This window comes from Hyla sarda, chromosome 2 (genome assembly GCF_029499605.1).
Source record: "Hyla sarda isolate aHylSar1 chromosome 2, aHylSar1.hap1, whole genome shotgun sequence".
Classification (NCBI taxonomy): domain Eukaryota; kingdom Metazoa; phylum Chordata; class Amphibia; order Anura; family Hylidae; genus Hyla; species Hyla sarda.
Window position 1 is genome coordinate 514,150,341 of NC_079190.1, and position 15,254 is coordinate 514,165,594.

The 15,254-nt window shown below is 47.3% G+C and overlaps 1 protein-coding gene across 3 annotated transcripts in view; it reads left to right on the forward strand.

The window, feature by feature from the left end:
• The window catches only part of CASR (calcium sensing receptor), a 262,212-nt gene that overhangs the window by 153,693 nt on the left and 93,265 nt on the right, over nt 1–15,254 (forward strand). For all 3 annotated transcript variants that reach the window (XM_056559968.1, XM_056559967.1, XM_056559969.1), the window contains exon 4: nt 7,584–8,411. In XM_056559968.1, the coding sequence (XP_056415943.1) occupies nt 7,584–8,411 (828 nt within the window). The remainder of the gene's footprint in view (nt 1–7,583; nt 8,412–15,254) is intronic.

Genomic DNA, 15,254 nt, shown 5'->3' on the forward strand with positions numbered 1-15,254 from the left:
TTGACTAGATTCAACCTGTTCCCCCATAACAGTTTGAAAAACAGGCTGTAGATCCTAGTGTAGTAAGCCTCTGGCAAGATACATACACTGCCCAGATAGATAAACAAGGGGAGCAGGTACGATTTGATCAAGTGTACCCTTTCCTTGAGGGTCATAGACCAACCCTTCCACTGGTCCACCTTCTGAGTGGCATCCTGGAGCTTACCATCCCAGTTTTTTGTGGGATAATCATCCTGGCCGAATGTGATGCCCAGAATTTTTGCTGACTCTTGGGGCCCTGGAAGGGTGTCCGGGAGATCAAACGTGGGATCTCCCCCTCCCAGTCAGAGACTTTCACACTTATCCCGGTTGATCTTAGACCCGGATTCCTCCGAGTAGCGTTCCACCTCCGACATCACCACATCGACCTCCTCTTTCGAGGACACGAAAATGGTGACATCATCAGCGTATGCCACTACTCTCTGGGCGACATCCAGCTCCGCCAAACTCATCCTGACTCCTGCCAACGGCCCACAATCTACCCTTCGGACAAAGTGATCAATTGCGAACACGTGTAAAAGAGGGCTCAAAGGACAACCCTGACGGACTCCGGACGCCACCTCAAAAGAGCGGCCAGACCACCCGTTCACCAGAGGGAAACTCTCTGCCCCTGCATACAAGATCTTAAGCCAATTGTTAAAAGTAAATGGTAAGCCATATCTCAGGAGGACGGACCAGAGGTACTCGTGGTTCACCCGATCAAATGGTTTGGCCTGATACAGGGACAGCAAATACCCCTTCCAGAGACCCACACTACTCCGCTCCACTGCCTCCCGGACACCGAGAACAGCACTTAAGGTGCTACGGCCTTGAACCGAGCAGTGCTGATTCCCCGAAAGGAGCTGGGGTGCAAACCTCACCAGCCGATTAAACAGTATCTTGGCCAGAAGCTTCCTGTCTGTATTGAGAAGAGCTATGAGCCTCCAATTCTCAATACGGCTAGGATCTTTACCCTTTGAGAGAAGAATCAGGGCTGACCTCCTCATTGACTTCGGCAGAGTGTCCAAGGAGAGACACTCATTGAATACCTCGGTCAAGAGGGGAGCTAAAGACTCCTTAAAGGTCCTGTACCACTCGGATGTTAAGCCATCCGGACATGACGACTTCTTGGGGGCAAGCCCCTCGATCGCCAGTCTCACTTCCTCTTCCCTGATTTCTTCTGCCAAAACATCAAGAGAGGGGTCTACCCCTGGCTCAGGAATGGTTTCAGCCAGGAAAGCCGACATCATGTCTCGATCTAGATCCTTCCCTACCAAGAGGTGTGAGTAGAGGATCTGACGACCTCCAAGATCCCTGATCTGGACCGATTCAGAGATCCTGTACTATCAATCAGTCCTGAAATTACTTTACTACTCACTGACATCTTACAGTTTCTGTAAAGGTCGGGCGAGCTGTGCTTCGCGAAATACCTCTCAAAAACCAAAGATGCGTGCCTATCGTACTGACACCTCATCAGAAAGGACTTCACTCTGGAGATATCCTCTCGGCTACCTCCAGTCGAGACGAAAAGTTCGAGTTTCCTCCTCAGTCCCTGATACAAGTGAAACCTGAGGCTCGAGAGCTGGCGGAAGAACCCCGCAACCCGCTTCTTGAATATCTCCAAACACTCTTACTTACTACTACATAGGTCCAGTAAAGGTACCTGACTCTGTAGAAAATCCTCAAAGGACTGTCTTACCTTCCGCTTCCTCCAGGAGGGACAAATTCAGCTTCCAATAACCTTTACCCATCCGGGGGGTCTCTGAAACATTCAAGGAAAAAGAAATCATACAGTGATCGGAGAACTCCACCTCAACCATGGACGCAGTGTCCATTGCTTCCTCCTTCAAATAAAACCAGTCTATACTAGACCTGCAGCTACCTCGATGATAGGTGAAACCCGCGTGGCCTGAGGGGCTCCGTATGTGGGCATCCTCTAGGCGAGCTTCCCTACCTATACTATTGAGAGCTATGCTATCATAAGCCAACCGATCATTGGAGCCTCTCCTATCTTGGGATCTCGTGACAGTATTGAAATCCCCTCCAAAGATCACCTGTCGGCTTGTAAAAAGAAAGGGCTTAATCCTCATAAAGAGATCTTTACGGCCCCACTTTGTTTGTGGGGCGTAGATGTTAATAAGTCGGAGCTCTTGCCCCCTTCATGATCGAAAATCAGGCACCTCCCCATTTCTAACTCAATAACCCGTCTGCATTCAACAGGAGCGGTAAAATGGACCGCCACCCCACTATACGGCTCAGCCGCAAGAGACCAGTGGGAGGGGCCACGCCTCCACTCTCTCCTGGCTTTTACCAGGGAGGCTAGATCTGACAACCTGGTCTCCTGTAAAAAGAAAATGTCGGCTTCAACATGGCCAAGAAAATCAAAGGCTGCAAATCTAGCCATATCAGACTTTATGCTGGCACACTTAATAGATGTCAGCGTCAATGGGGTGAGTGCCGCCATCATGGGTGATTGAGTTAGATGGCCCTAACCCCCACATTTCAGTTTTTTTCTTCACCCCCTCATCCCCAGATGAGGAGGCTTCTTTCTCTTTGAACCTTTCTTTAGACTCTGACTGGTCCATTTTTGAATCCCCATCTCCACCTGGCTCTGGTTTGGCCTCATCCCCTGAGGAAATTGCCCCATCAGGACAGGGCCCAGTTCCTCCTGGAGGCTCCCCCACTTCAGGCACCCCATCCCTGCCCCCCCCCCCCCTCTCCAAGGAGTGGGAGGAGATGTTTTCAGAGTACCGGTTAGACAGATCATTCAGAGGGGGGCAGGTAAGCTTCTGCTTGGGACCTGGTCCATAGCACAGGGACTAGAGGGCTCCAACCTCTTCTTTCCCTCTTTACTGCCCTTCTTTTTTGGCCTCTCTTCACCCTCGTCATCCACACTTTCATAGTGGGAGGAATCGGAAAGATCGGCCTTGCTGCCTTCTTCTCTACAGATTCTCCCCATTTTCTCTTCCAGCACATCCTCCTCCAGGGCCTCAGCAGTTTCAGGGCTAACCTCTGGAGCAGGGCCAGAAGCTACCCCTGCCACATGGGAACTCTCCAGTTCCCTGCTCCTTCTCCGATTCACCTCCTGCATCTGCTTGGCAGGACTTCTCCTCCTCACTGACCCTGTTGCACCTTCACCCGCACTCATGCCCTCCCCAGCTGAGGCAACATTACAGCCAAGGTGATCGTTGCATGGGCAAAGGCGCTAGGAAAATGGCACCACACAGATGACACCTGATCTGCCTACAGGATGAGGCAAGATAACCTACCCCACCACTCAGAGCACAGACCTGCACCGTACAGGCTGCGCTAAAGTGAGTGGGGCTGCCACACCTGTGACAGACCTTGGGCTGCCCCGGGTAGAAAATTTGGATTTTGTCTCTCCCAAAAAAAGCAGCTGATGGGATGTAGGCAACAGTGCTCCCCAAAACACTTGAGTTTAATGGAAAACGTCCAGGCCCCAGACCAGATCCCATGTTCGTCATAGTTCTTTTTTGGCATGTCCGTCACATCCCCATATCGGCTGAGCCAGGTCATAATGTCATAGCAAGATAGTGAATCGTTACATGTCAAAACTTTCTTGGGCAAATTCTCACGAGATATTGCCTTCACGGCAAAATCCTGCCAGCCGGGCTCGCTTTTCACCACCTCATAGTTTGACCAGAAGAGTTCAAGACCCTCTGGCCAAATGAAGCTGATGTCAAACTCGGAAGTACCGTAGGGGTGGATCAGGGCAAAGATGTCACTTGCCCTGAATTCCATCTGGAGAAAGAGCTCAACCACCTTTCCCTGAGGTGGACACGCATCTTCGCCCCTCCACACTAAACGGACCACATTCCTCCGGCCACTTTCCTGCCCGGATATTGGGAGGGACCAGACCACCTCACCGTTTTGTTCTCGGAAAGTCCCTAAGCCATATCTTTCTATCCAAAAAGACAGGTCAACCTCACCACTCTCTCTACATGGATTCACCTGTCTCCCCTACGTAGAGCCTCCAGGAGGCACTGTTGCAAATGACCCCCAGAACCAGATGGAGATGGGGATCCTCCTGATCCCCCGGCAGTGACGCTGGCATAACTTCGGGGAGAAGTAGCCACTAGCGGGGGGGGGGGGGGGGTTAGTCGAACCAGAACCTGACCAAGACCCCAAACCAGGGCCCTTATTCCTAACATAAGCATTAGCCATAACGCCTCTATTTTGCATACCACTACCACTCCTCACCTGCATTTCACAAGCACCACTCTCATGCACCCCACTTGCTCCCCTTTCTTTTACTCTACTTGCACCTCTCTCTTGCACCCCACTTGCACCTTTCTCATCCACACAGCTACTATAACTCCTCCCATGGACACTACCATAACTCACATTCTGCACATTACCATTTTTATTCACATTTTTGTTTTCACTTTCACTCTTGCCTACACTCTCCCTTGACATGTTACAGGCCGGGCTGGCTGGGCCTATTGCTCCAGGTAAAAGAGTTGTCGGTTAAAAGGATTGGAGCTGCATCTCCAGCACCAGAACCAATACCGACCGCATCACCTAGGGGGACCCCCCTGAACCAACAAAATCTGGCACCCGTCACACTCGCCCCCCCCCCCCCCCCTCACAGGGGAGTCCCCTGCAGCACCAGGACCTGTACCGCCCACTTCAACCCGGGGACCGCCCCCCCCCGAACGGGTGAGTCTGCCGCCAGTTTCTGGTGCCTGGACACCCTCCCCCCTCGCAGGAGGGTGCCCTTTTTTCTCTCTAGCACCCGCGGCCATTTTGGGTGCACTACTATATCCCCCATGCTGGCCCTGTTCCACTACAGAAACGGGGTCTGGCAGATTGGGGGATCCAGCACCCCAAACTGACTTCTCAGCCGACCCAGGTTGCTGTAAGGGAGAAAAAACAAACCTTCTGTTTTCTTTAGTTTTTTGGCCTTTGCTTTTTTATTCTTTCTTTTCTCTTCTGGGCCCAAATATTCTCCAAAAGAAATGTTTTCCAGACGGGTGGGGGACTCCTGCATAACAATGTCCCGCAGGAGACCCCCATCTGCCTTCAACGTTGCCTTCACCGCAGTCACTGCCATCACCGTCCTCATCCTCACTGGAGGGAGGTAAGGCCACCTGAGCCGGGTTTATATAGTCTGCACTCAGAGTAAGTGGGGGGTCATGGGTAACAGTGATGTCACACATAGATCCAGTATCCATATCCCCCTCACTCACATCACCTTCCTCACCTCCTTCACCTTCCTCCATCTCCTCCTCCTCACTGCGGCAGTCATCTTTTTCACCCCCTCTGGAGACCCTCATGTTGGAGAACCTCTCTTCATTCATAAGCTTCTCACTAAGAAAGCCAGCACCCTCCACAACGTCTGATCTCCTCCACAATGACCGATCTCCTCACAATCTCCTCCACAATGTCCGATCTCCTCCTCACAATCTCCTCCACCTCTTTCCTCAGAGACCTCACCTCAGTATTGAATGCTGCTCTCTTGGCCTTAGGTGCCTGATCCGCTTGGTAGATGGCAAATTTCAGATCTTCTCTAAGGCCTCAAAGTTGCTTTCCAAGCTGTTCATATTCAGCCATCTTCGCCTGGATTCTGGATCCAAAAATCGCCAGGGATTCTCTGTTCCCCTTTACCCCCTGAGGAGCCAGAGACAACTGCCTTTCCTCCACTCCTCTGCCTGGAAAAGCTTCTTTTCCTGTTTGAGCTTTTGCTGGAAGCTTTGCAGCTCCCAGCAGGGGACAGGGGAGGGGCCCACATTGCTATGTGCCCTGGTGGTTCTTCTCACCCCGTCCTGACTACTTGCCATTGCATGGACCCTTACACCCCGGCGGGACGAGTACGAGGGGTGGAAGATGGAGCCCTCGATTCCCGGGGCTCCATAGCAGGAAAACCTACCCAGGTGTCTGCCACACACCTGTGGAGGGGCTGATGGATTCTCTGCTTCTCTGGAAGCAACAGGAGCTCAGACACACACAAGCTCACTCCAGAGCTGAACTCGCTATTCTGATGGTCACTGTGAACATATATTACTTTACTTATCCTGTACTGATCCTGAGTTCTATCCTGTATTATACTTCAGAGGTGTACTTACTATTCTGCTGATGAGGTCACTGTGTACATACATTACTTATCCTGTACTGATCCTGAGTTATATCCTGTATTATTCTCCAGAGCTGTACTCACTATTCTGCTGGTGGAGTCACTGTGTACATACATTACGTATCCTGTACTGATCCTGAGTTATATCCTGTATTATACTCCAGAGCTCTACCCACTATTATGCTGTTAGTGTTACTGTGTACATACATTAGATTACTTATCCTGTACAGTGTAATGTCCGTTTTAGTGTTTTTCTGTTTTTGTGTCTGTTCAGACACTTGGTTGTGGCTGGACAATTTTCTTTGCTGTTCTCCCTGGCTAGGGAATAGTTAAAGCTCTTAGCCAATGACTGCTTGGGTATGGCTATTTAAACCCGAGCTCTCCTGAACTCTGTGCTGGTTATTTGTTTTACCTTTGCTATGTTTGTCTGAGTTTTAACCATGGTTATTATAGTTCTGTTTATGATAGATTTTAGTCTGCTTGGTTTTATCAGTATATTTGTTGATTTTTAGGATTATGTATGTCCGTTCTGCTAAACTTTGTTATCATAGTCTGTATTCACACTGTGTGTCTTGCTTGTACTCGTATCCCTCCATGTTTGGAGTTTGTTTTTATATATTCCTGTTTGGTATCCTGACCTGTATTCCTCCATGTAATGGAGTTTGGTTTTGTATTAATCATGTTTGGTAGCCTGACCTGTATTCCTCCAAGTTTTGGAGTTTGGCTTTTGAAGTTTTCTCTGAAGTCTGTTCCGACTCATCATGTTCTCTAGTGTTCTGTATATAAATTTTCTGTTTTCTTTTGGCCAGTATCCTGATCACACAGTGGAGTTTGCCCGCTGGCTAGGAATCTATTTGGTGTTAGTATTGTTGTCCCTCCATTTTTGGAGTGGGGATTCTAGTTTGCTCATTGTATGTGTACAGTGTGAACATTGTTCTATGTTTCCTGATCTGCTTAGTGTTTTACATTCAGTTCATCTGTTCATCTCCTAGTTTCTGCTGTATACTTGTTCCAATGTTGTCTTGTTCATTTATTCATATGTGCAGTTTACCTTGATTCCGGTTTCTGAACTGTATGTTAGTAAGCTATATCCTGCCCTGCTGTAGTATATTTATATCCTGTCCATCCCGTCGGTCATTACATACTGATCCTGAGTTATATCCTGTATTATACTCCAGAGCTGTACTCACTATTCTGCTGGTGAGGTCACTGTGTACATACATTACATTACTTATCCTGTACTGATCCTGAGTTATATCCTGTATTATACTCCAGAGCTGTACTCACTATTCTGCGGGTGTATTTATAGATAGATTACATGTTATTTGTCAGATCATGGCCATTACTGATCCTTTATCATCCTTGTGCACTCCTCATAGGTCTTTGGGTTCACTCTTGGTTCCCTCTATATGTAGACTATACACATTGTATATGGCCGCTCACTCAGTAATGTCCTTGTCTCCTCTTACAGGTTAGTTATGCCTCCTCTAGTCGCCTTCTAAGCAACAAAAATCAGTACAAATCATTTTTGAGGACCATGCCCAATGATGAGCACCAAGCCACGGCCATGGCGGACATCATAGATTATTTCCAATGGAACTGGGTGGGAACCATCGCTGCCGATGATGATTACGGACGCCCAGGGATCGAGAAGTTTCGGGAAGAAGCGGAAGAGCGAGATATCTGCATAGACTTCAGTGAGCTCATCTCACAGTATTCACCGATAGAGGAGATCGAGAAACTGGTCACCATCATCCAAAACTCATCAGCTAGGGTCATTGTGGTTTTCTCCAGTGGCCCAGACCTCGAGCCCCTCATCAAGGAGATCGTCAAGCGCAATGTTACCGGGCGCATCTGGCTCGCCAGCGAGGCCTGGGCCAGCTCTTCACTCATCGCCATTCCGGAATACTTCCATGTCATTGGAGGCACCATCGGCTTTGCCTTGCGGGCAGGACAGATTCCTGGGTTTCGTGAATTCCTCCAAAAAGTTCACCCTAGAATGTCCAACAGCAATGGCTTTCTCAAAGAATTCTGGGAGGAAACGTTTAACTGTTACATGCCAGTGGGATCTAAGAAGAATGTGGAATACAGTAACATTACAGCCTGTACGGGACAGGAGAATATCACCAGTGTGGAGACCCCCTACCTGGATTATACCCATTTGCGAATATCTTACAATGTTTATTTAGCTGTCTACTCCATCGCGCATGCGCTGCAAGACATATACACATGTACACCTGGAAAAGGGCTCTTCGCCAACGGATCGTGTGCAGATATCAAGAAGGTGGAAGCTTGGCAGGTAGGTGCTGTCTATGCCAGTTGTTATGTGATGGATGAATATAAGGAATGCTTAAAGGGGTACTCCACCCCTAGACATCTTATCTCCTATCCAAAGGATAGGGGATTATATGTCTGATCGCGGGGTTCCGCCGCTGGGGACCCCCGCAATCTCCCTGCTGCACCCGGCATCCATTTAGAGCATTGGGTGCAGTGCCGGAGGCTCGTGACTTCATGGCCACGCTTCCTCAATGCAAGTCTATGGGAGGGGGTGAGGTGGCCGTCACGCCCCCTCCCATAGACTTGCATTGAGTGGACATGGCCGTGACGTCACGAGCGGGGTGTGGCCCTGATGTCACGAGCCTCCACCCTGCATCGCCAGTCATCCTGCATGGAGCAAAGTTCACTCCGTGCTCCGGATGTCTGTGGTGCCACAGCCGAGATTGCGGGGTCCCCAGCGGCAGGACCCCCGCGATCAGACATCTCAGGATAAGATGTCTAGGGGCGGAGTACCCCTTTAAGGATGATGTTGGCAGGTGGGGCTTCTTCCATTGTGTCCACCCCTTATCATGGCCGCTGCTCTGTTCCTTGGTTGATGTTGTTAAAGTTGTTATCCGAAAGATATTGTAGCAGGTCAGGGACAATAATGGTTCAGGTCAGTTGAGAGTAGTAGTCCTTTATCTGGTATGTCACATGGCAGGGTGGTGGAGCTAACCTGATGTTCCTTTTGTCTGGCTGTTCCCATTGTGTAAAGTGCAGGGATGAGACCTCAGGACACTAGGATTCCATAAAATAACTTTAAGAACTTTATTTAAAGGGGTACTCCGCCACTAGACATCTTATCCCCTATCCAAGATGTCTGATCGTGGGGGTCCCCAGCAGCATCTGGCGTTCGTTTAGAGCATCAGGTGCAGCGCAGGAGGCTCGTGACGACGGCCATTCCCCCTCCCATAGACTTACATTGGGGGGCCTGGCCGTCATGTTACGAGCGGGGCGTGACCGTGATGCCATGAGCCTCTGCCCCGCATCGCCAGCCAGTGAAGTTCGCTCTGTGCACCGGATGTCTGGGATGCTGCTTCAGACATCTTATCCCCTATCCTTTGAATAGTGGATAAGATGTCTAGGGGCGGAGTACCCCTTTAATCTCCTTGTGCAATTCCAACAAAATTTTGTTGCTTTGGTACAGCTTGGAATGTTAAAGATTTGTAGCCAGAAGGCTTTTATTCGGTCACTGTCCCTTTTAAATGTTGCTTTCCTGAACTTAGCGATCTCTGAGGTTCTCTTTAGCACTTGTACGTGTAATTAGTGATACAGATGCAATGCAGACGTATATGTTCAAGGGTTCTACAGTTCTTTGTTCAGAATTACTGAAACTGCTGATCTTCACATATTGGTTTAGACCAAACTCCAACCGGAGGCTAAAGAAAGAGATTTGTGTATTGCAGAGGGATCCTTGTTCAGCCTTCTTTTCTCTGGCATAGAAGATAAACTCTTGATTGGCTTGATTGTAGACAGGATTTTACCTAGGTAGAAGACATGTGGCCTAGGTGTAGGTATTCCTAGCATTTTCAGCCCAACCCGACTTCACCAAATTGCTGTCTATGCCCACAGCAGATATAGTTTCAGAAAGGTCCTGGGTGGGTGAATTTTTGCACCTTATGTTTACTACTACGATAAAAGCTTATTGTACACCAAGTTATGGCAGCTTAGCAGAATAGACAGTAGCCTGGCCTGAACTACATCTCTATCATGGTACATTGCATGAAAAAAATAAGAACATGTGACTTTGAGGAGCTTTAGACACCTTTGCACCTCGCTCAAAAAAGAGGTGTTGCTTACCAGGAAGTTTGTGTGACCTCACATAAAAGATGGAGTGGATTTAAGGGGTACTCCGCTGCTCAGCGCTTGGAACAAACTGTTCCGAACGATTAATCCAGTGCCGGGAGCTCGTGACGTCATAGTCCCACCCCTCATGGCATCACGCCCTGCCCCCTCAATGCAAGTCTTTGGGAGGGGGCGTGATGGCTGTCACGTCCCCTCCCATAGACTTGCTTTGTGGGGGCGGGGTGTGAAGTCATGAGGAGCGGGGCTATAACATCACGAGCTCCCAGCGCCGGCTCCAGCGTTTGGAAGTTTGTTCCAAACGTTTAGCAGCAGAGTACCCCTTTAAATGTAACACCTAAAGGGCTACTAAAGTGGAAAAAAAAATTCTAATCAACTGGTGCCAGAAAGTTATACAGATTTGTAAATTACTTCTATATAAGATTCTTAATCCTTCCAGTACTTTTCAGCTGCTGTATTCTCTACAGGAAGTTGTGTAGTTCTTTCCAGTGTGATGACAGTGCTCTCTGCTGCCACCTCTGTCCGTGTCAGGAACTGTCCAGTGCAGGAGAGGTTTTCTATGGGGATTTGCTCCTTCTCCAGACAGTTCCTGACATGGACAGAGGTGTCAGCAGAGAGCACTGTGATCAGACAAAAAATAAATACACAACTTCCTGTGGAGCATACAGCAGCTGATAAGTACTGGAAGGATTAAGAATATTATATAGAAGTAATTTACAAACCTGTTTAACTTTCTGGCACCAGTTGATTAGAAAAAAATGTATTTTCCACCGGAGTACCCCTTTAATGCTGCCTACATTTCCCATGAATCCACTGCTTCTCAGAGTCTCATCACTGCACCTGATTAGGCTGTTAATGCTGGAGTTCATCCAGGTGAATTGATCAGAGATTTTCTTATACACAGTGCCTGTTATAGAGAAGTATAACCATGAGGCAAAAGTCATTTGACCTATAATCACAGTTGGGGTGTTTTATGGAGATTTGAAGTATTTGGGCCATGTTCACATATTAAGGCCCAGATTTATCAAACTGTGTGAAAGAAAAACTGATAAGATTTTCCTACAGCAACAGGAGGAGCAGAGATAGGAGCAGCAGTATACAGATAGAGCTGGAGGAGAGGTGTATAACTACTATATATCCTGATCCCATAGAGATAGCAACAGTATACAGATAGAGCTGGAGGAGAGGCGTATAACTACTATATATCCTGATCCCATAGAGATAGCAACAGTATACAGATAGAGCTGGAGGAGAGGTGTATAACTACTATATATCCTGATCCCATAGTGATAGCAGCAGTATACAGATAGAGCTGGAGGAGAGGTGTATAACTACTATATATCCTGATCTCATAGAGATAGCAGCAGTATACAGATAGAGCTGGAGGGGAGGTATATAACTACTATATATCCTGATCCCATAGAGATAGCAGCAGTATACAGATAGAGCTGGAGGGGAGGTGTATAACTACTATATATCCTGATCCCATAAGAGATAGAGCTGGAGGGGAGGTGTATAACTACTATATATCCTGATCCCATAAGAGATAGCAGCAGTATACAGATAGAGCTGGAGGGGAGGTATATAACTACTATATAAACCTGATCCCATAGGAATAGCAGCAGCAGTATACAGATAGAGCTGAAGGGAAGGTGTATAACTACTATATATAACCTGATACCATAAGAGATAGGAGCAGCAGTTTACAGATAGAGCTGGAGGGGAGGTGGATTACTACTATATATCCTGATCCTATAGAGATAGCAGCAGTATACAGATAGAGCTGGAGGGGTATAACTACTGTTTGGTTTTCCATGGTGTCCTATGCATCGAGGGGGGTGACTGAAGAAACAAAGTGGAGTCGCCTTTTATCTTCCATTATTACATCCCTGGTCCTGTGAGGTTCAGGAGACGTCTTCAGTATTTTCTCCAGATCCTCCTCAGCGCAAAATATAATTAACTTGTAGACAAATTAATCCGGGAGCAGATCCGTGACTTCCTGCCGCAGAACTTCATCTTATTAATCCTTCAAGTCTTTCCTCATTATTTACCCGGATACAAGGTCTTATAATTACCGAGCGCAGAACCACAGCGGGGGATAGAATATGTGTTTACTAGATGGATGGATAGATAGATATGAGATAGATAGATAGATATGAGATAGATAGATAGATAGATATGAGATAGATAGATATGAGATAGATAGATATGAGATAGATAGATAGATAGATAGATATGAGATAGATAAATAGATAGATAGATATGAGATAGATAGATAGATAGATAGATAGATAGATAGATATGAGATACAAAGATATGAGATAGATAGATATGAGATAGATAGATATATACATAGATAGATGGATAGATATATATGAGATAGATAGATAGATAGATATGAGATAGATAGATAGATATGAGATAGATAGATAGATAGATAGATATGAGATAGATAGATATGAGATAGATAGATATGAGATAGATAGATAGATATGAGATAGATAGATAGATAGATAGATATGAGATAGATAGATAGATATGAGATACAAAGATATGAGATAGATAGATATATACATAGATAGATGGATAGATATATATGAGATAGATTGATAGATAGATAGATAGATAGATAGATATGAGATAGATAGATAGTTATCAGAATTATAGAGGGAAAAGGGGTAGGGGATCTGGGAATACTAGAAGGCCAAGAGGCCCCAGAGGAGGACAGAAAGGTTTTTTAGGGAAACCACCAGTCCCATCCAACTACCAACTCAGAAGTACACAGCTATAAATCACTCATTTCGAACACAAGACCCACTAAAAGAGAACCAATTGCAAATAATAAATCTGACACCCAGAACACTTACAAAGGCAGAAATGAGTCTCCTCGCAGGAGGTTTATCCTATGTCCCCACGGTGAAGTACAATGCCTACACGTGGGTGACGGATGTTATCCTCTATGCGAGGAAGCTCAAATGGAGAACGTATCATTCCATTAAAGATAAAAACTAGGACAAGAGTTGCAAGTAGATGTAGAAGACATGGAACTATTTAGGAGTATGGAATCATTGGCCAGGGAGGGAACCAATACAAATGAGGGACAGGGCCCTTTCACCAACTTGGCCAAAAAAAGTAAAAAAGCACCCCCGGTAGGAGACTATTCCCATATAGACATGTTCGTGGCGTTAGTGACGAGAGAATTTAAAAAAGTTAGAACAAAACACAGTTCAAACACAGAATTTAACTTTTCAAGAAAGGAAAGCTTTGAAAACGTTGGCAGAAGATTCCTCCCCGGTCATAAAACCCTCGGACAAAGGGGGCAACATTGTTCTGATGACCAGGGAGGAATATAAGAAGATGTGCCTCAGCATATTGGATGATAGAGAATGTTATGCCAAACTAAAAAAGGACCCCACCCAAGAATTTTGTAAAGAATTGGTGGCTGTCCTAGAAGAAGGGAGAGCCGCCAACCTTATCAGTCAGACTGAGTATGAATACATTAAACCGACCACTCCAAAAGTGGCCTGTTTCTACTCAGTTCCGAAGATCCACAAAGGCTACCCTCCGTTGTGGGGAAGGCCAATAGTCTCCGGAATAGGTAACGTAATGGAGGGGGCCAGTCAATACGTGGATCAGGTACTTAGACCCTTCATCTATTCCCTCCCGTCCTACGTCTGTGACACAATGGACGTTTTAAAAAGGCTAGAAGACATAAAGCTAGAGGAGGGGGGATACTTGGCGTCTCTTGATGGGGAGGCGCTCTACTCCTCCATCCCCCATACACAGGGGATAGAGGCAGTGCAGTGCTTCCTACAGACAAGAGGTATGCAATACCAGCAGCATAATATTTTCATAATGAAATTATTAGAAATTGTCCTTACAAAAAGTTACTTTCAGTTTGGGGGTGAGTCCTTCCACCAGAGCCGAGGTACAGCGATGGGGGGCCCCTGCGCCCCCAGTTACGCTAACCTGTACCTCGGCTGGTGGGAGGACCAAGGGGTGTTCTCCGATCAGATGTCATCTAGTACTGACCACATACAATTGTGGCTCAGATACATAGATGACGTTCTGATAGTGTGGACGTCCACTATTGATGCATTTAACCAGTTTGTGGACTCCTTAAACCAGAATGAGCTAGGTCTCAAATTTACCAGCACTATCGGTAATAACACACTAGTATTCTTAGATCTGGAGATCATACTCACTAGAGAGGGTCACATACAGACCAGAACACATTGAAAAGAAACAGCTACCAATTCCCTGCTTCAGTGGGAATCCCCAAGGGCCAGTATCTACGCTTGCGTAGAAATTGTTCCAACATTGCAGAATTTCAAACTCAGGCCAATGAACTTCGTAATAGGCTTAGAAGTAGGGGATACCCCAACAAATCGCTAAAGAGGGCATACCATAGAGCCATGGGGTCACAGAGATCTCAACTGCTAACTCCAAAGCCACCCAAATCTGGAGACAACAATACCAGATAGGTACTAGGGATCGACCGATATTTGTTTTTTTAGGGCCGATACCGATAATCGGTGGAGGTTAGGGCCGATAGCCAATAACTTATACCGATATTCTGGTATAAGTTATCGGCTATTTATCCCCCCGCGACACCGCTGCAGATCATTGATTTAAAGTGGGCGCTTTAAATCAATGCACTGCAGTGGCTTTTGCGGTGCCATAGGCCGCCGCCGCCACCCGCTTCTCTACTCCTGCCTGTCCGGGGGTCCTGAGACCTATCACCGCCACCGTTCTCCCCGCCGCACCGCGCCTAGGGGTGCCTCCAGCTGTTGCAAAACTACTACTCCCAGCATGCCCGGACAGCCGTTGGCTGTCCGGGCATGCTGGGAGTTGTAGTTTTGCAACAGCTGGAGGGCCTACTGTAGGTATAGTATATTATACAGACCCCTGTCCATCCCAGAACCCTGACTCACCTTCCCAGTTGCTGCAGGGACCGTCCGGGGAGGGTGGTCCGGGCCATCCATCCTTCCTGTAGTGTCCGGCGGCATTCCGGGTGGAGGCT